Source organism: Pteropus medius, unplaced genomic scaffold, assembly GCF_902729225.1.
Source record: "Pteropus medius unplaced genomic scaffold, Ma_sr-lr_union100, whole genome shotgun sequence".
In the NCBI taxonomy this organism is placed as follows: Eukaryota; Metazoa; Chordata; class Mammalia; order Chiroptera; family Pteropodidae; genus Pteropus; species Pteropus medius.
In genome coordinates, this window is record NW_024355990.1 from 1,150,461 (window position 1) to 1,170,082 (window position 19,622).

The following is a 19,622-nucleotide window of genomic DNA, read 5'->3' on the forward strand; positions in this document are numbered from 1 at the left end:
GCGACGCGGGCGGGGAGGGCCCACGCGCGCGAGGTGGGGGAAGAGGTGCGGGGTTCAGGCGGGGAGGGGGCGGCGCGTGGTGTGCTGCGGGAGGACCCCGGCGCGGGGCGGAGCCGGGGCGGAGCGCCTCCGAGGGGGCGGAGCCGGGCGCCCCTGGAGGGCGGCGGCCGCGGGGCGCGGGGAGCCCGCGGACCCCTCCGCCTAGCACCCCTCCCGCCTCGGGGCTCCTGCCCGCACCGTGGCGGCCGGTGCTGCCTTGTCTTCCCGAGGACTCCGCGCCCGTCTCCGCGGCTCGGCAGAACATGGGAAGGCGGGAACCAGCGCCGAGGTGGAAGCGCCCACGCCCGGACCTGCAGCCGCACCGCAGCCCAGCGCCGGGACGCGCCGCTCGCGGGCCTCGGAGCTCCCCTCCGGGTCTGCAGGCCGCGGGGACCCTCTGCACTCCCTCGCTCGGGTAGGAGGCGCGGGCCTTGGCGCTGAAAGACGGACGCGGCGCCCGGACAGGAAGCTCCTCGCGCTTCCTGCAGTTGACTCGGCGGGGTTCGCTGTCGGGGAGGGAGGGAGGGACGGGCCGTGGGGCGACCGGCCGGGCGGGGAGTGGCTTCTGGGGGCCCCCTCGGCAGCGCCGGGCCCGCGAGGCCGCCCTCGGAGCGCCGCCAGGTACGTGCGTTTTCCTTGTTTCCCGTGCGCCCGGAGCGCATTTCGGGGAAGGAACGAATAAAAACCCGGCTGGTGTGTAAGAGCCTTTCGCTGCAAACGTGTCTTTCTGCGGGGCTCAGGGACGGCCGCCAGACGCGGGTTGGACACCGGCCCGGGGTGACCCCGCAGCCCCGGCGGCAGGACTGGCCGCCACTGCACCTCGGGGCTCGGAGCGAAAGCCCCTTAGGAAAAGCTTGACCCTCTTCTCCAGGTTTCGTTTCACTCGCCCGGAGACCGTGCGTCCCGCCTCCGCTGCAGAGCCGGGCGCCGGGGCTTTGTTCCCTGCAGTCTCTCGCACCCCGGCCGTTGGAAAGTAGGGGTTCTTTTTCGAGCGGGCAGGGCGCGCTGTTGTGATCGGTTGGCGGAAGCTGGGGATGGGGAGACCCGACCTTGGCCCCTCGCTGGCTGGCTGGCAGCACCCCTGGCCCTGTAGCGAGCCCCTCCCAGCCCCGAGCGCCCCAGACTTGCGGGTTAAGGGAAGCCCGCGGGCTTTGTTTTTTCAGAGGGTTAGGGGCGGGCCGGCCGCTGGCCTGGAGCGGGCTCCTTCCCCTCCCCCATGCCCACTTCAAACAAAAGAAGTCCTGGGAGAATCATTTTTGGGGGAGAACTCTTTTGAAGGAATCTCTAGGTCCCCCGCCCCTGAGTCTTTACAACAAAGAGGGCTGGAGAGAGTTGAAGGAAAGGCGCGCTTTTATTTGGGGATCCTTTCAGGTCCGGCACCTTCTCTCTCCCCGCTTTCTCACCTGATTAATGCTCTTTAGGTGACGTTTGGATTTGGGGGGGTTGCGTTTGGAGACTTTCAGAAGAATCCTCCTTACGTGGGAAGTCGGAGATCTGGCCTCCACGCGGTGGGGAAAAATCCCCCATGGAGTGAATTTATTTCTTACCGTTTCGGGGAAGATCGAAAATTGAGTTCGATGGTCAAAGGGGGCTTGACTGTCCTTTTCTCCCGCGTAAGTTAGAACAAAGGGCCGAGGCAAAAGGGCACAATGGGGTGGGGGCTCCAATGGAGCACGCAGTGGGAAGTTCCCGCGCACCCCCGAATACTCTCCACGCAGTTTGGGCTGGAAAGAAAAGGAGCCCCCGCCCAGAGTGCGTTCTTTCCCAGTGCCCAGCCCCCCGAGACCTGCCCCGCTCGTCCCAAGTCGTGGTTACCGGGCTGGGGAGAGGGGCTCCGAGAGCAGGAAGGGCCCCCTCCCCCGGGGGTACAGCGCGCAGTTTCGGTTTCCATCTTCCAGGGCCGGGACGAGGAGTGCGCGGCGCCCGGAGCTGCGCGCGTCCCCGCTCGCCCCGCGTGGCGCTCGGGCGCAGACCCGCTTCCACCAAAGACCTGGACCTCCCTTCTTTCGAAATAAGCTCAACGAGCCATGAAGGCTCCGGGTCTCCCTAGAAAAGGCGCCGAAGATTTACGGTCTGCCGAATTCCCCACGCTCTAATTATACACCCATTTTTTAGTTGGCGTATGGGTGGTGACCACTAAAATTTTCCATTTTGGAATAAAGAAAAAACAAACCACGAACGGTGCAAACTTCGCTCCTTTCTTACCCGCCTGGGCGGACCTTTTTCGAGTGGCATGTCCGGCCTCCCTGTGCCGCCGCCGCCGCCTCGGTCGGGCGCACGCGGCCTTGGACCCCCCCTCCACTGCACTTTACGGGGATGTATTTTTCTCGTTCTTCTGCCGCCCAAGGGCGTTAACGGGTTCCTCCCTGGTAGAGGCCCTGTCGAGTGGCGCTCTGGGTGAGGTGCGGACTGCTTGAATCTCCAAGCCCATGCGGGGGTCTCAGCCCCCACCCCAGCCCCGCGGCCGGGGTGCTGAGCTGGAGAGCGAGCCTCCCCCGCCACGGTCCTACTCTGTTCACCCTTGCTTTCCTGGGGGCCCACGCTGAGCACGAGCCTGGGGCATTGAGGGGGGCCCCCACTGTGCTGGGGGATCCCCGGACCGACGCCGCTCGCCTCTGCCTGGCGGCCCCATCCCCCCACCCTCCTCCCTTTGTTCGCCTCCCCGGACACTGAGTTGAAAGTGGCAGGAAAAAAATAATTAGATGGAAATCAAAGATAAAACGGGGTGCGCTGGCGGCCGAGGCAAGGCCTGGCCGACACTCCGCTGGCGCCTCGTAAATCTTCGGAGCCTGACAAAGGCCTTGTCCTCCTGTTACTGGGAATTAGGAACTTCTCCGCGGCCTCCTCGCCGTCTCCCCAGCACCCCTTTTCGGGAGCGAGGGCAGAGTCCTTGGGGGTCCCCCTACTTCCAGCCAGCGCACGATTTCCCTGGTCCAAGCCTGGAATCACTTAATTCTCAGAAATGAATATTGTCATGGGGTGGGGGGTGGTCTGGACAGCGAGTGGCTGGGGCCCAAGACCTCTGTCCCAGAAAGGGCTGCAGATACCCCCACCCCGTTGTGAACAAAATAAATATGATCGGGGTGCTGCACTGCCCTACTCCAGGCTGCCCCACGAGGGTTGGGGGAGGACCGAGAAGGGTCGGGCGGATTAAGCCCTCAGCGACTCCTTTGTCTGGCCCTGGCCGGGCCGCTGCTGAGACCGGCGGCCGGCCCCCCTATACGGGACTACCGAGGACCCCTTCTCGGCCCAGGTGTGCAGGCTGCGGTTGGGGACCTCGGACGCAGTTCAAGCTGAGTCAGGAGGTCCCCACGCTGTTAATCGGAGGTCTGCGTGTCTGAGGTCACGGGGCCCACCTGGGGGCTGAGCCCCACACTTCTCCAGCGTGGAAACCGAGAAAACGTGAAAGAAGCCTTGGCCAGTTTAGATTGTTTTAAAAACTCGAATTAATCGAGAAAATAGTACTCGCGCCTCCGAAGGCAGAGAAGAGGTTTGGGGGGCGGGAGTCTTTTTTTAATTATACCCCTTGTTGTGGTGGCTGTTTCTGACCTCTTCATACTATTAAAAGAAATGTTGCCACATTTAATTTTTGTTGCCACGAGCTATGGAGGGTAGCCCAACATTTTGAAGTAATTTGATAAGCCTCCAAGTAGCAAATCCGAAAGGGAGGCTGGCGGCCCAGGTATACCTTCTTTATAACCTGAATTTACAATGAAAGCATTCTCCTTTATGGTTATAATAGATTAGATTTCACAACTTAATTCACCGGAATGGCTCCGTTTAAGGGAGCTCCGGCTGATTTTATTACGCCAAGCCAAATTGGATGTTTGTGGTCTTAACGAAAAGCGATTGTGACATAAAATATATAATTTTTAAAATAAAAAACCAGCGGGTTCGACCCCGTCCCCTCCTCTCTCCATCCCTCCTCCTCACCCCCGGGTCCCCCAGTTTGGGAAATACCGAGAATTATTTGTGTGTTGATTTCTGCCTGAGAGACCGGAACTCACACCCGGGAAGGGGGTGGGCAGGGAGGGGGCCGGGCGCCGGGCGCAGCGGGCCTCGCGTCTCCCGCAGCCTGTCCCGCTCCGGGCGCCTGCCCTCCCCACGCCGCGCAGGCCTCGCACGCGGTGCCACTTCCCCGCGAGGGCTTGGGGCCCGCCGCTCGGGATCCAGTAAACGTCGTAATACCGCCCAACACAGGCCCTGGAGTCCGGGGGCCCTCGGAGCACCCATGGGCGCTGAAGGCTCTGCCCGCCTCGCGCGGCCCGGACGGCCCCCGGTGGCAGCGCGCGTCGGGGAAGACGGGCGCCGCTCTGAAGAGCCCAGCACAGGGACACCGGCACCTAGCGGGCTGGTCCGCGCTCCCGCAGGGCCTGCTCCACGCCGTCCCAACGACGAGAAGCAAGAGCTGCTACCAGGACCCACTGCGGCCTCCGCCCCGCGGCCCGTGGGGAATGCGCGTCAGCGCTCAGAACTTTCCCGGCCTAGCCAGCCCCCCGCCTCCGAGCGGACCCCGGAGCCCGTCCCTCCCCGGCCGGGAAGGGCGCGGCCGCCGAGCCGCGAAGGACCCAGGCTGGGATGGAGGTTTCGGTTGGCCGGTCCCGGAGGACCTGCCTGGCCCATCAGCGCCCGCGGCCTATTCTGCTGTCACTTCTGATTAAGGTCGGGTCCCATTCTCCCCGGACAGCGGCGGTGCCCTCCCCCACCCCCGCGTATCGGTGGTTTGTTGAAGACAGATTTAGCCCCCAGCCCCTCCCGGAAGATCCGGGGCGGAGGGCAGCCCTCCTTCGCCGCCCGGAGGCGGGAGCCTCCGTGACAGCCCCACCGGGCGGGGGCGTGCGGGCTGGAGGGGCCGCGGGGTGCTCCACGTGGCGGCCGCAGGCCTCGAACCCCGAACCCGCGTGCGTGCCGCGCGTTGCTGGCGGGCTGTGGGTGCGCGCCTCAAATGAAATCTCCCCTGCTCCTGACCCTGTTTCTTCCTTGGCCCCAAAGCAGCAGCAGCTGTTTGTTTTTGTTTGTTTGTTTTTCCCCCCAGAATTCCTGCTGCTGGGGGAGAGGAGTTATTATTATTATTATTTTTTGGTTGTCATAACCTCCTGCAAAAATTCCCTGGCCTCGGGAAGTGTAACAATAGCACAGCGGATTTCTGGATTTCTGGAGCAAGCGCCCCTCCTCGGCTTTCTCCAGAGACATCTCTGCCCTCGGGCTGCTGCGGGGACCGCGTCCCATGCTCTGGGCCGGCCCCCTTCATCAGCTTTCAGAACCTCCATCCGGTTCCCCAGTCTACCTCCGCCTTGGGGCCCGGCCCCCGCTCCTGGGAGCCGACACAGCTCTCTGAACTGGGGAGAAGTCAGTAGCCTGCTCCAGCATCAGCTGGGACTAGGTAGACAGAGGCTCCCTGCTCCGTCCCCACCCCACCCCAAGTCCGCTCCAGGTGACCCCTCACCGCAGTGTCCCTTCCTCAGGAATCCTACCCCTGTTTGCTTTTGGGGTCAGCGCTAGCCCAGAGGCTGTTAAAAATTAATGGGCCTGGGGCCCTGGGGGATGGGCGGAGCAGGGCGGGGGTGTCTGGCAGGAGTGGTGTCTGCCTGCTCTGGTCCTGCCCTGGGCGGCGGGGCCTCTGCTGGCCAGCACACTCTCCAGGTTGGGCACATTGTGGCTGCGCTGATGCTGCTGCCCCACAGCCCACGGAGGACCCAGGAGGGGATGGGGGGGCGGGAGGGGGCTCAGCTGCAGACTCACCTGTCTGGTCAGGGCAGAGGCTGGAGCACTCTGGTTGCCAGCCCCAGACAGGACCCAGCCTCCTGCAGACTCCGGTGCATACTGTGGGCACCGGCGTAGTCCACGCTGGCCCTCCTGGCCCCCTCCCCTAGCGGTTCCAGAAGCCCAGGAAAGTGGCCCTGGCTGTGCCCACGAGGGGCTGAGGATAGGCCGGCTGGCCGGCTGGTCTGGCAGTGTGTGCCCGGACTGGGTATCAGCCTCAGCCCTCCCTGAGTACACCCTCCTTGGTCAGGAGGGGAGGGGGCCCTAACCCATCCATCACTCAGGAGGCAGGAGTCTCACCACGAGCCTTCGGGACCTTCTCTGAAGCCCCTCGTCCTGTCCGTAATTTATTTACATTCGTGTTACACCAGGTGCGTGGATGTGACACATTGTCCCGGCCAGCGCGGGCGACAGAATTGAACTTTAGTCTCCAGGCAATTACGGCGGCTGGGACTGTGCTTCATTAGCGGCTGTTACGCAGTAAAAGCGATCAAATGGCCCCTATTTGCGATTTAAAAATGCAATTTATTTTAATTTACGTTTCTGAGGACTTCTGGGGTTTGGCTGGGGGCAGCCAGGGCATCACTGGAGGGGGTTGGGCCGAAGCCCCTCCTTTTGGAAGGATAGAGGATGGCCAGCGTGGACTAGACCTGGACAGCAGGAAAGGCAGAGGAAGCTGGGAGCAAGCTGGGGGGGGCGGTGGGGGGAGCAGGCTGTAGTTCTAGAGGCTGGCAGGAGATGAACATTCTGGGCCGCCTTTTAAAAAGCGGTGAAAAGTCACCCCCGGCCTTGCTGGTCTGTCGCTGGCTGCTGTGGAGTGGGCTGGGGAAGCATTCCTGAGCCAGGGCCCTGGGACCTTGGGCACAGTGGCCACGCCGCCCCACAGCTCGGGCAGCGTGGCAGCCCCTCAGCGCCCCTCAGGCCCAGAGGCAGGACCGCCTTGGCTCTGGCCGCTTCTGGCCTCGGGTGTGCATCTCATTCCCATTTCTGCAGCCCCGGAGGGTCACACTGACCTGTCTGGACGCTGTCCGTTTAACCAGGACAGCCCCTGCAAGGCCAAGGCCTGAAGGCCCGGACAGATGGAGGGGCGGAGGCAGCCGAGGGTCGAGGGTGGTGACAGCAGACATCCAGCCCTGGAGACAGACAGCGGCCTGGGGAGAGTTTGGAACCCAGTGTTGAGGGCGAGGGGCCTGGCTTCGCACACGAGAGGGAAAGAAAGTGGGCAAAAGACATCTGAAAACCGGAGGCCAACCCCGTGGTGGTCCCAGGATCTCGGCCGCCGGCCCCTGCTATGCAGACCCTGTGCTGGACGGTCAGCTCATAGTCCACGCGTGGACACAGAGCCAGGGCTCCCGGTCCTGTCACACACACACCCCCCACGACACGTGCGTGCACACACACTTCAACCAGGTGCCGCCGAAGCGGGGGGGGCGGGGGCGGGCGCGGACCAGGACGAGGCGACGTTGCCCGGGTGCCACCCGCTGGCTGCCGTGGCCGGCGGGGCTGGGGGCGGCCTCCTAGCTCCCCAGTCCTGGCCCTCCAGGCTCCCGAGGTACCGGCCCAACCCCCTCCCCCTCCCCGGCAGGGCCGTCCAGGCCTCTGTCTCCCCCAGCCCCCGTTATTCTGGGCGCCCCAGCTTGCCGAGTTAATTGGCAAACTTTCCCAGAAGTAAACCTGACGGATGGAAATTAATAGTTTTCTCGGCGTTGCAGTTGCTGCTGATCGTGCCAGCTGGGAGGGGGGCCAGGGCGCAGGGGGACCCCTAAAAAGCACCAGCATGAGCAAGATCTTTCGGGCTGAGGTCACACAGTTCAGCAGCTCTGCGGCCACAGCAGGGGTGAGGGCTCCTTGGAAGGGTCCGAGCCAGCCCTGTACCCCCCACCATGGCTCCCTTGCTGTGTGACCTGGGTCTGATGGGGTCCTCTGGGCTGCTCCCAGCTGGGGTCCCAAACCAGGAAAGCCCCTCACAAGAGAGGCAAGGGAAGGGGAGGCGTCCGGGCTGTGGGGGCGGGAAGGAGGCTGTGGGGCTGAGGTGGGGGGTCAGGGTAGCCCACCCCTCTTTGGAGCTCTCCTTTAGGGGACAGGCGACAATGATTTCGCTGGCCCACCCAAGGCAGAGTGTGTCTGCACTTAGGGCCCGTGCCCCCGGACTCCCCTGTCCTGTAAAGCACAGCCGCACCCCCATCATCCTGGGGCCCTGGGGTCACAGGCCTTGTCCCCTTAGGCTGGATGGAGAATCAGTGTGCAGGCAAAGCTGGCCTCTGCTCAGGCCTCTGCAGCCCGGGGGCCAAGGAGGACACGGTGCCCGCTGTCCGGTCCCCAGCTGGGCTTCCCACGGTCAGCTGCTGGTCTGTCAGTACCTCTGCAGGGCTTCTCGGGCCCCTCCCTGGACACTGGCCTGGGAGGTGTAGGTGTGACTAGCAAGTCCCCCGAGGCGGTCCAGCTGCCCCCCAGGAGACCTGGGTGGGCTACAGGGTCAGCGCGGGAAGACAAAGGGTGAGGCGTGGGGCCTCTCCTCACTGGACTTGTCGGATGGTGGATGGATGGATGGACAGACGGACGGACGGACGGATGATGAGGTTTTGCTAGGAGCAAACATAGGTTTCCTTGGCCCTCCGATGGGCCACGCTGCCTGTTGGTGGCTAAGCTGACCTCACTGGCCCCACCCAGAAAGTTTCCTTGGAGAACTAGAGATCAGCACAAGCAAGTGTTGGGGGAGGGGTAAGGGGGCTTGCAGGCCTCTTCCCTGCAGTGACCAAGCCCACAAGGGACACAAGAAAGACCCTTCCCCTAGCCAGGGCGGGGCCCTGTAGGTGGCCTGGGGTGCGGCCTGCATCTCCATGCTGGTGAAAGGTGACCAAATGAAGTGGGAGGGGTGCGGATATGATCGAGGCGGCAGGGTGAAGACGGGGTGAAGACAGGGCTGCGCGTCCTGGTGGCATGGGCTCCGGGCTGACTGCCACACCTGGACGGGCCTTCCACCCACCTGGCAGGTGCAGCGGCCCCTTCAGCCACCCTGTGTCTCCCCAGAGCAGTGCTCACCGCTCCTCAGGCTTGGTGCGCTTGTGCTGGCTCACACCGCTGGTCCCGGGCACTCCAGGGACTGCAAACCGCTTCGTCCTGAGGCCACAGGGACATGGGCAGGAAAGGGGTGGAGAAGGAGGAGGAAGCTGTGCTGACCGGGGCCGACCCCGTCCTGCGTGTCACGTGGCCTCCTCGCCCTCTGGCTTCTGGGCAGGTGGGGCCGGGGAGAGGCGCAGGTCGGGGACCCGAGGGCAGGGGGTGAGGGGGTGTGCTCCGCCGTGCGCCCTGCACCCCCTCCCACTGGGTCCCGGCAGCACCTTCTCTCCCTGCCCTGCCCACCCTTCTGCGCGTGGTCTTTCAGCGTGTGCTCCCAGGTCTCCCTTGGGGTGGCCCTGTGGGGCCCTGACACCCAGAGCACACCCCGACCTGATGCTTAGGAGCTGCAAGCTGCACAGACCTGGAGACAGTGACATAGGCCTTCCCAGAGCCGCTCAGGGCCCCGCGCCGAGCCGGCCGCTCCCTCCTCCTCCGGCCACGCCACCTTTGGGGTTCCGTCACAGATCTCAGAAAATTGGTGACACGTCTTTCCCCCACCTCCATGCCCCCACCCTGGGCCAGTTAGGGGGTGAAACAAAAGGCAGGAACCACCTCGAGGAGCCTCAAGTCCACAGAAGTGACAGATGTGCTCCCAGGGGGGCCCTGCCGTCCGGGCCGGGCGGGGGAGGGGAGGGCAGACTGTAGCCGTCAGAGACCCACAGTGGCAGGCGTGGCCGGGCCCAGCCAGCAGTGGTGGCTGTCACTCCACCCCTTTGAGCCTTGGTTTCCTCCGGGGGGCTCATAGCGTCACCACGTGATGCTCTTGTCCGGCTTAACCCAAACAGGGCCACAAGGAAGAGTCGCGGAGCCCCAGTCAAGGACGGTCTGTGAAGGGACCGCTGTGGGCGCCTAGAAAGGGCGATGTTAAAAAGAGGAAAAGTGGGGTGTCTGTTCACAGGACAGGAACCTAAAGAGGGTGACAGGATTTCAGTGCGAGATTCTGGGTGGCCGGGGTTGGTGCCGAGGGACAGCGTGGGACCTAAGGGGCCGTGCCAGCTGCATCTCCTGGGCGCGACGATGTCAGAAAACCCTTCCTGGGTGTTAGCCACCCAAGTATTCCGGGGTGAGGTGTCTTGGTGTCTGCAACTGACCCCCACATGGTTCAGCATCTTAATGTAGAGAGAGACAGCAAGTTTGATGGCATCTTCTTAAAATTGCTGCCGAGCATGAAATTAATAGACACAAATTCGTTTTATGTGTATATGCTTTTAAAAAGACATCCTTCAGGCCGGCAGGGGCCATACCCCACCCCACTGGCGCTGGGCCCCCCAGGGGCACCCAGTGGCACCCAGAAGGCAGGTGTGAAACACGCCCACCCCAGCCCACTCTGGGTTCTGCTGGCTGTTTGCACCCTTCGTGGGGGGCAGGTCCTGGCCTCACCAGGAGGCGCTTAAAGAGGGGACTGCCGTTATGAAGTCCTGTCTCAGGATGGACACACTGGGTCCCCACGGCCACCGGGAGTTCACTGTTTTTAACCCACTTTTAAGTACGGAAACAGGCTGCAGAAGCTCCGCGGGAGGGCTGGGGGCACAGCGGCCCACGGTCAGTTTCACGGTGCCTGGGGCCATGGCACACGGCCGCGCGTGCTCTCTCATCGGACACCCACGACTCGTGAGAAAGGTGCTGTCGTGACAGGGCACGCCTCACAGGTGAGAGGTGGCGGTGCGGGAGTTAAACACCGAGCCCGGGCCCCAGCCGGGCGGTGGGGAGCCGGGCCTGGCCCACGGCAGCAGCCCCAGACCAGCCTCTTCTCCCCAGCTCTGGCCCCAGGTCTCTGGCTACACAGAGGCAGACTCGGGGTCGTCCCCCGAGGTCACATGCACTTACAGGAGGAGCCGAAGGGCGCTCCTGCTGGTGGAGGGCTCACTCCCGGCCCGATACTGGCCGCGAGCACCGCATCTCGTGCTGGCCGAGCGCAGACCCAGGGGAGGGAGCAGCCCACAGAGCCTGGATGCCTTGCCTGGCTGGCTGCGTCCCCCAGAACGGCGTGCACGCCCGGCGCTCCATGGCTCCAGGCAGGCTTCTCTGTCACAGGCGGCCAGATGCCACTGAGGACAAGGGTCCCGTCCCTGTGAGGAGGACGTGATCAGCCGGCTGTGGAGTGGGCACCCCCCGGAGCCTCCTGCATTGTCATAGGGCAGATGGTGGCCAGTCTCCTGGCCCACGGGGCATTGGAGTCATGGCGTGGCCAAGGCCTGGGGCTTCTACTCACCCCACCCACAGATCCCAGTCAGTGCAGAGCTCCTTAGCCTCCCGCCAGGGCTGCCCCAGACCAAGAGCCAGCTCGGGGTCCGAGGTTCGGGGTTCACCTTTCTCCCTCCTTTAATTCGCTTTCTGCACTGGTGAATGAGGTCTCAGCACCAGCAGGAAGTCCCGAGACCTCCCGAGGGTGGAGAGGGAGGGGCCGGGGCTCTGGGCACAGCCCCCAGGCCTGGCTTCTTCGCTCTCTGCATCAGCTTTGTCTGAGGCCCAGGAGCTCCAGGCAGGGACGTGGCAACAGCTCAGAAAGGCTTCCTGGTGCCCTTCGCTGGACTAGGGGTTGGGACAGGCCACGCATGGCTCAGGCTGTGGCTCAGGCCCTGCTCTCAGCCCTCCAGCTCACATCATAGCCCGAGGCCAGATCCAGGCTGGTGGCTTCCCCAGGCCCCGATACCCGCTACAGAGGATAGGGCTGACCTTGCTGGCTGCCTCTCCTGGGGCCTCTTCCTGGGGGGGGGGCACCCTCTTCTCTCTCCCTTGTCCTCTCCTGGGCACCCCTTGCCCACAGCGCCAGGCTCTGCTCAGTCCCCTTAAGCTAGTGGGCACTTCTGTTCCTGAGTGTCCCTAAGCAGTGGTCAGCGGGCTCAGGACAAGAACCCGTGCGTCTCTGAAGGTGATGGGTGGGCCTGGAACCCGGACACTTGCCGTAAATCCAGGCCCCACCTGTACCTGCTGAAACCTCTGTCAGGGCTTTGAGCAGCAGCCGGGCTGCGGGAAGACATGGAGCCCAGCCCCTCGCCTGGGTCTTGGCTCCCCCATCAGGACTGCGAACACCGCGTCACCCTCAGCCCAAAGAACAGGAGTGGGGGCCCCTAGCCGAGGAGAGAGGCCGGCAGGGAGGCTTGGTGCTGGACACGGCCCATCCACACCCGACGCCGGCGGGCGCTGGCCCTCCTCTCCCTGCTGCTCACAAGGCCCTGGCTGCTGCACCGTCACGCCCGGAGCCTCGGCTCTGCTCTGCCACAAATCTGTGCCTTGCCCTGGAGCAGCAGCTCCTTTGTGGGGCCTCTGCCGGCTCCAGAGATGCTGGGTGTCCTCGTGCAATGGGCAGGCCTCCCCTCCTGCTGCTGGGACTGCCCCCACCGCCCTCCCCAGGTATCCTCAGAGCCGGCATGGTGCCAGGGTGAAGGGAGAAGACTGGGCGGGCCCCAGTTCACCCTGCTCCTGAGGGGTCCTGGTCCCTCCACCAGGGAGAAGAGGCAAGAGCTAGGACTGACCCTGACCTCTGCCCCTCTGCTCCAGGTGAGAGTGAGGAGTCTCAGGGGCCCTAGCGGTCACCTGTAAATGCTTGTCGAGCAGGTGACCCCTCCAGAGACAGACAATGAGGCCCAGAGAGGCCAACTCGCCGGAGGCCCCAGAGCTAATGAGAGGCAGAGTAGGGTGGGATCCCCAGTTCTTCCGCCTTGCTGCCAAGGCAGGTGACCCCCACCCCGCCCAGCTCAGAGCCCCGAGCCGAGCGCCTTGGAGGACAGCCCGGGTCCTGGGTTCCGGGCCTGGGGAGAGGCAGCTGCTGTGTCAACGTGGGGACCGAGCCAAGTCAGGCTCAGAGGCCCTGCCCTGAGGCCTGTGTGGGCGTGGGAGCGAGCCTGTAGCCCGGCCACACCTGTCCCGCGGGGGCCCTGGGTGGGGCCTCCCATCTGGGCTGGAGCCTGGTCAGGCTTCTCGCTCTGCCCAGGGGGCAGGGGGCAGGGCAAGTGGGCCTCGGCCAGCATGAGTCACTGCCTGGCCTGCCGGCCTTACCAGGCCCTGTCAGACAGGCAAAAACCCGCGGAAGGGGCCGGGCTGGGAGCACCCTCACTGGGCCTGGGGGGCTGTTCGGCTCCCACCTACTCAGCACCCTCCCTCCTCCAGCCGGGTCAGTGGCCCAGGGCCCCCCAGGCCGCCGCGTGGTGGGAAAGCAGTTTGGGGGGGTCACTTCCCAATCTTGAGTCAGTGCGGGGCTGATGGGCCCCAGGCCCCGCCCACCGTTTACTCAGCCGCGTCTGTAATTCCATGGCTTCTTCCACCTGATCCCATCCAAGCGTTAATATCTGTGAAATCGCAGGCTCGATGTGTTGGTTTTGTTTTTCTAACATATGCTAAAAGAAATCATGCGTTTAGAAAACTTCGTCGGGCCATCTGTGGATCATGTCAGGCGCGCCGGGCGGGGGGGGCAGCCAACCCCGCCTTCGGAACGGCAGAGCTCAGAGGGGGTCGGGTCGAAGCGGGGGCCGTGGCGGGGGTCCTCCCGAGGGCGGCCCCTGAGCAGAAGGCCATGGCCTCGAGTCCAGTCCAGAGCCTCAGACCCCCTTCGACAGGCCGGGAACCCCAGAAGCAGCCTCGCAAGCAGCCTGAGGCCCCCTCGGCCTGGGAACAGTGTGAGGCCGGGACACCGTGAGCACACCTGCCCACCCTGCCCTGGACCCACCCATCTGTGCTGGACCCCTCACCTCTGAGCCCACCACTGCAGGCACCTCTTCCTCTCTGCGTGGGGCGAGGCAGTGGACCCCAGGCCCAAGCCCCCCATCTATGGCTGGACCAGGAAAGGGCCACTGTGGCCCCTCAGGAAAAGCGCAGGTGAGGGTGACATGCGGGGGGCGTCCCCTGGCTGGAGAGAACACATGCGACACGCGGCCTCCCAGCCTCGCTGGCTGACCAGCCCCCCGAGCCCTCAAAGCGGGAGCCCTGCCCCCCACTATCCTAGGGCGGATGAGTGAGCTGCGCCCACACTCAGCCACGAGACGAACGGAGGGGGTCCCGGCCCTCTCTGCACCCCACTTTCCCCCATGTCCTCTTCCCATAGGGCTGTGAACTCAGGCCTCGGGCTGGCCCTGCCCTGCCCTTGGGTGGAGTTTAGAGGGAGAAAATGAGCTGGACAAAGTGTCCATAGAGTCCCTGAGACACTAGGATCATGTGCAGAGTGGCCTAGGACAGACAGGCCCCTCTGGCCCTTCCCCGCCGGAGGGCCGACATCGCTGCACTCACGATGCCAGCGCTGGGCTCCGTGCTGTACCTGCTCCTGCATCCAGAGCCTCCTCACAGGTATGCGCTGTCTCCTCCACCTTCGACAGGTGAGGCGCAGCAGCCGGGCCCCGCAGCAGCCGGGAGGGGTCGAGGCCGAGACTCGGAGCACCAGCCTGGTCCAGACTCCAGGCCGCCAGGCAGGTCGAAGCACCTGCAGGCTCCCAGGCTGCTCAGGGCCCCCCTGCCGCTGGCCAACGTCCTGGGCGGGTGGCCTTCGAGGACACCTTGCCCACCTGCAGTGGCGTGTGGACCGGGAGAGGGAATGGAGACAGGAACTCTTCCTTTTTCAAAGGAGGATTTGGCGCTTCCTCAGAGAGTCAGACATGGAAGGACCGTAAGACCCAGCAGCTCCACTCGTGGGGACAGACTCGGACGGACCGAAAGTGGGGACTCGAAAAGACGTTTGCACACCTGTGCGCACGGCAGCACTGCCCGTCGACGGGCGGGTGGATAAATCGGGTGTGGTCTGTCCGTTCGCCGGAGTATTATCCAGACATGGAAAAGGAATGACATTCTGACACGTGGCTGTCTTGAAGACGCTATGCTCCGTGGAAGAATCCAGACAGAAAAGGACAAATATTGTCTGATTCCGCTTTTGTGAAATATCCAGAACGGGCAAATTCATAGAGACGGAAAGTGGGTAGAGGTTAGCAGGGGCTCTGGGACGGAGCGGGGAGTTACTGCGCAGTGAGGACAGAGTTCCTGTTTGGACAGTGAGGCTGCACAGCGTCGCAAATGTACTGAAGCCACTGCACTGTACACTTAAAAATGGTGAAAACAGCTAATTTTATGTTATGTATATTTTAACACAATAAAAAGGAAAGCGCCCCTGGAGGGATGTGTGGGGGCCCCCTGGGTCCTCCCCCTCCCCACTCCATCCCTCTGAGGGGCGGGGTCCCCAGCCCACCTCCTTCTCCCATGCCTGGCAGTCAGTCCCCCGCTTAGCAGGAGACAAAAAGCAATTCCTTCCACTTTGCTTCTTATTCAAAGATGGATGGGGAGGAGAGACCATCGGCACAAACGAGGTTTGGGGTCATCTGCGGGTTTCTGCAGGAGAAACTGCCAGGCGGCCACCGTCCTCTTTGCCTGGTTCCAGGGGCTGCCTCAGCCTCTCCTCTGTCTGCCTGGTGTCTTCTCTATCATCCACCCCCACCCCAAAAACCTGCTTGGGGCCAACCTTGGACTTGGGCTACAGCAGGGCGCGTGAGCCTGAGTTAGAACCTCGTTCTGCCACTGCCAGCTATGTGGCTTTGGGTACACCTGCCAGCTTTCTGGGCCGCTGAGTCGGCACGGAATCGCCCCACAGAAGCTGCGCAAGGAATAATTTCCATCCCATGCAGACACGAGGCGCAGGCTCCAGGATGCTGCTCCCCCTTGCGGGACATCTGATGCCTGTTATTCAGCGTCTGCTGTCCCACGGCCTCTGTTGTCACTTGGCAGGCTTTACGCTGTCACAGAGCAGTGCTGAGTCCTACAGGCAGAGCGCAGGCCTTCTCCACTGTCTCCGAGCTGCCGCACTCGGGGCGGCCGCTCGGCATCTCTGAGCTTCTCTTTCCTTATCTGCAAAGTAGGATCGTAACATCCACACTCCAGAAACGCTGTGAAAGTGAGTGTGGAAAAGCCATTCGCATGGCGGCTAATAGAGAATATGATCTCAAAGGTGCTTACAGGTGAGGCTGTCAGTACCTACTGGGTGGGATGGTACTTCCCCCTTGAAAACATACACGTCCCCTGAAAGCTGTGAAGGTGACCTTATTTGGGAAAAGGAGCCCATTGGCACAGCATCTTTTCTGCCCATGGACATATTATTTGCCCTCAGGGCCAAGCTCAAGGGCCACCGTGAGGGCCTTCCGGGCTCTAGAGAAGGGGTCTGAATTGCCCACTACTCCAGCGCTCGTGGTCTGCTTTGTCCCCTCCCCTGGAGCTCCGGGCTCGGGTTGTAGGGCTGCAAAGACGGCCCGTGTCTGGTCCAACCAGCCAGCAGTGTGCAAGGCGGACCCTGAGAAGAACCAGGCGTTGGATGTCCCGGCCCACCAGCAACGGGCCCGGGCAGGCCAGGGGTCCTCTGTGAGCGTCAGTCTCCCGGTGAGCTAAATGGGGGACACTGGTAGCTCACTTCAGTGCTGGAGGAATCACCCAAGTCATTTACCAAAAGGCCATGGTGGCTGCGAGGCTGTTGTGCTGTCGTTGCTGTGGGCATGCAAATACTTCCAAAGTGAAGACCACCCCCACCCCAGCCCGGCCCGGGCCACAGCCTCAGGGTGGGATAGGCAGGGTGGAGAGAGGACACTGGGGACTCCCTGGGCCCTGAGCTCAGGGCAGACCTCGGCCGACCTGGCTTTGGCCCCGGTATGGCCCCAGCACCCCAGCCGACCCTCAGGGACCTGGGCAGACGGTGATGTGAGGGCCTGGCGCCGTCCAGCTCTGCCTCTCAGAGCGAGGTGGGGGTCGCAGAAAGGAGGAGCCCCCGCGGGTGCCCCCACAGGAAATGGCCGGGCGGCGATGGCCGTGCCGGGCTCTGGGTCTGCGGCCGGGCCGCGGGCCCCACGGGTGCGGGGCCGGTTTATTCAGTAGCTTTGCCGCTGATTAGTTGCAGGTGAGCGGGTGGCACGTGGTTTGTGTTGTAACAATATTTTGGGACAATTAGATTGAAACCACATTGTTTGAGCCGCTGGCGGCTCGCCGCAGCGCTGCGCTCTGTACCCTCTGCGCTCCGGGGCTGGCCGGGCCACCCCACCCTCCTCAGCCCCAGCACCCCAAAGCCAAGGGGGTCGGGCCTCCTGCTGGAGGGGGCGCTCCTCCCGGCCTCCCGCTGACCTCAGCCTCCAGTTGTTCTAGAAAACAGCTGTTGGGAGACTTCCCCAGGGACAGGTGGGGAAGGGGAGCCTGGGGCCGCAGTGGGACTGCTGGGTGGGGTGGCCACCTTTCCCTTACCCCCCAACATTATGCCTACCCCCTAGACTGCCCCAGCCAGCAGAACCCCCAGACTAGGTTCTAGGAGGGGGGGCCAAGCCCAGGGACCCGAGTGGGAGGAAACAGCCAAGCTCAGGTTGGCCTAGCTGCTGGGTGGGGGGTCCCTGGTCCCGCCCCGCCCCAGTACCACATGAGTAGACTGGTGCGATGCCAGGTCACCCCCTCTCAGCTGAGGAGCAGGGTCCATCCTGCAAAGGGTAGGGGCTGAGTGGGGGCCCTGGGACCAGGCCCAGGTCCACGAAGGGGGTAGTTGACAAGGCCTCAGCAGGAGGGGGTCCAGAATGGCACCCGAGACCTGCCCCACCCCAGACACAGCCAGCAGCAGCCTGTACGGGGCTTAGGGATTGTCGGCCCGGTGTTATCCAAGTCCACGTCGAGTCTGGGGACTTGCGGGGGTTGGGGGAGTGGGGCAGTGCAGGTCTGGTACCTCCTGGGGGCAGCATCAGGGGCCCAGACCCTCCCTACCTTCAGAGTAGCTCAGGACACACTTTAGGAAATGGCCCTGGCCCAAAGGACTCTGGGACAGGCCTGGGTGGGGCCCAGCCACATGCTCAGGCCTCACATCCCAGGCCTTCTTGGGGACCTAGTGAGCGCCGTGGTGGCCAGCTCGGCCCTCAGTCCACCACCTAGGACGCCGTCGTGCAGAGCGGAGAGGGAGGCTCGCCGGCCTGGTATGCAAGGGCCGAAGCACTAGCTTCCTTCTGATTAAAAAGGGGCGCTGTGGCCGCTCCCATCACCAGTCCTTCCCCCGGTCAGGCTGTCAATCACGGTGGCTGCTCCAGTCAGGGGCGGGCGCATGGCCCAGGCTGGCCAATTAGAGCAGGCTACGTGAGGTCACGTGACGGGGGGGTCCGTCGGCCTTCCCCGCGGTGGGACCCGGGCCCCCAGCAGAGGGCGCAGGGTGCGGTGGGGCAGCCTGGGACGCCCCTCCGTGATGCCCGAGCGCCTGGCCCAGGGCCTGACCTGCGCCAGCCCCGTCCGCCCCTTGCCCAGGCGCAGGCCTCCCTTTCCGCTTGGGGGTTTTCGAATTTCCGAGAGTCGCGCCGGAGGAGACCCCCTGCCCCAGCGGAAGTGAAGAGAGGCTGTGGGCAGGCTGCTGGGGCTCGCGGAGGACTGGCCTGGGGCTTCGGTCCCGGTGTGGCCCCACCAGCACCTGGGCACCTGTGGGGCCACCCCGACCCGCTTAGTCAGAAGCACCTGGGCGGGGGCTTGGGGGAGATCCGGTGCCTGCTCAGGTGTGAGAGCTGAGGAAGGCAAGCCCTTGGAAGGAGCTGGCAAGGGGAGTCCTTTCCGGACCCCGCTGGGGACCCGTAGGGCTCCAACGACCTCGCCTGAAAAACATATGTATTTTTGTTAAAACAGAAGCCGGGACCGGGGAAATTGAAACGTAGTCGAGATGTTAGAGAAATGAATACTGACGCCGGGGCCCGAACCCCGCCGCTTCAGGGTGGGGGTGCAGAGCTGGACTAGCACCAGGGCAGGGCGTGAGGGCGCAGTGGGGAGTCCCGGCATCCTTGGGGGGGCGTGCTGGCTCTCCACTGCCCGTGGGCCTTGATTTCCTCTAACGTTAATAGGCCTGATAATAGCACCTCCGGGTGGGTTTGAGGAAGACGAGGAGGAGGCGTGGCATCATGGGGACCCGATGCCCATCCGGGGAGCCCCGGGGGCCCCACAGGGTGGGCCTTCGGGGTTTGGGGACAGACCCAGCCGCACATCCGACCCTTGGGCCCCTCCTAACTGTGCACAAGGGCTGTTTTCACGCCCCAGGCTGAGGGAGAAGGTACCCCGACCTCCTTTGCTGACACCTTGCTCTCTTCCTGCAGCCTAACCTCACCCCCATGCTGGCCTTGCCCTGCACCCCCTAGAGCCCTCCTGGGGGGGAGGTGCATCTACATACCCTTTTCGTTGGAGCAGCTGCAGGTCTCTCTGCCCCCCCCCTCCAGGTAGAGGCCCCGTGGCATGGCCCAGCCCTCAGCCAGCAGCCTGGGGGGGCTCCATCTCACCAGGGGTCCAGACAGTCTGGCAACTTCCTGAGGGGGTCTCATTGTCTCTCTTCCCACCATTTCCACGCATATCCTTATCCAAAAGTTAGGCGGGAGGTGACCGTGGTGACAAGGGGTGCTGGGAAACGTAGCCCTGTGCCAGGAAGCAGCGGGAGTGGATCTGGGGTTGGTGGGACAGGCGGCTTTGGCTCACTGGTCAGGACTGACACGGTGGGGACCTCACTCCATCTTCCTGCTGGGCAGCCTCGGCCCCTCCCCTGCATCCAGCTCCCTCGCCCTGGGCTCCTTGTGCCCTGGGCCCCTTGTGCACGTGGGCTCATTCCCCGGGTGCCGGCCTGCAGCTCACCTTCGTAACTCCCAGGCACCTCGACCTAGGGGCGAGCCCTGTGGTCAGAGGCGTGAGAGTCAGAGCAGGCAGAGCTGCCCAGATGGCAGCACAGGACCCTTGGCGTGGGCGTCAGT

At 63.8% G+C, this 19,622-nt stretch overlaps 1 protein-coding gene and 1 long non-coding RNA gene across 3 annotated transcripts; one reads left to right on the forward strand and one right to left on the reverse strand.

The window, feature by feature from the left end:
• The first annotated feature begins 609 nt into the window (after positions 1-609).
• Positions 610-5,764, forward strand: LOC120600199 (uncharacterized). 2 transcript variants are annotated; one of them, XM_039859586.1, is made up of 2 exons: positions 610-660; positions 1,461-5,764. In XM_039859586.1, exon 2 carries the CDS (start codon positions 4,618-4,620, stop codon positions 5,539-5,541), a length of 924 nt encoding a protein of 307 aa, XP_039715520.1. In that variant the 5' UTR covers positions 610-660; positions 1,461-4,617; the 3' UTR covers positions 5,542-5,764. The 2 variants fall into 2 exon arrangements, with proteins under 2 accessions (XP_039715520.1, XP_039715519.1); XM_039859585.1 differs by lacking the exon at positions 610-660 and having other exon boundaries at positions 880-1,652; positions 1,938-5,764.
• Positions 5,765-14,951: 9,187 nt separating this feature from the next.
• On the reverse strand, positions 14,952-18,194 carry LOC120600202 (uncharacterized). The gene is made up of 2 exons (XR_005652140.1): positions 17,623-18,194; positions 14,952-15,782 (listed from the first exon to the last, which is right to left on the reverse strand). It is a non-coding gene; the product is annotated as an uncharacterized LOC120600202 (long non-coding RNA).
• Positions 18,195-19,622: the final 1,428 nt, after the last annotated feature.

What these genes read in the sequence shown, in the direction of transcription:
- LOC120600199 (XM_039859586.1), top strand. Translation starts at nt 4,618, where the DNA reads ATGGAGGTTTCGGTTGGCCGGTCCCGGAGGACCTGCCTGGCCCATCAG.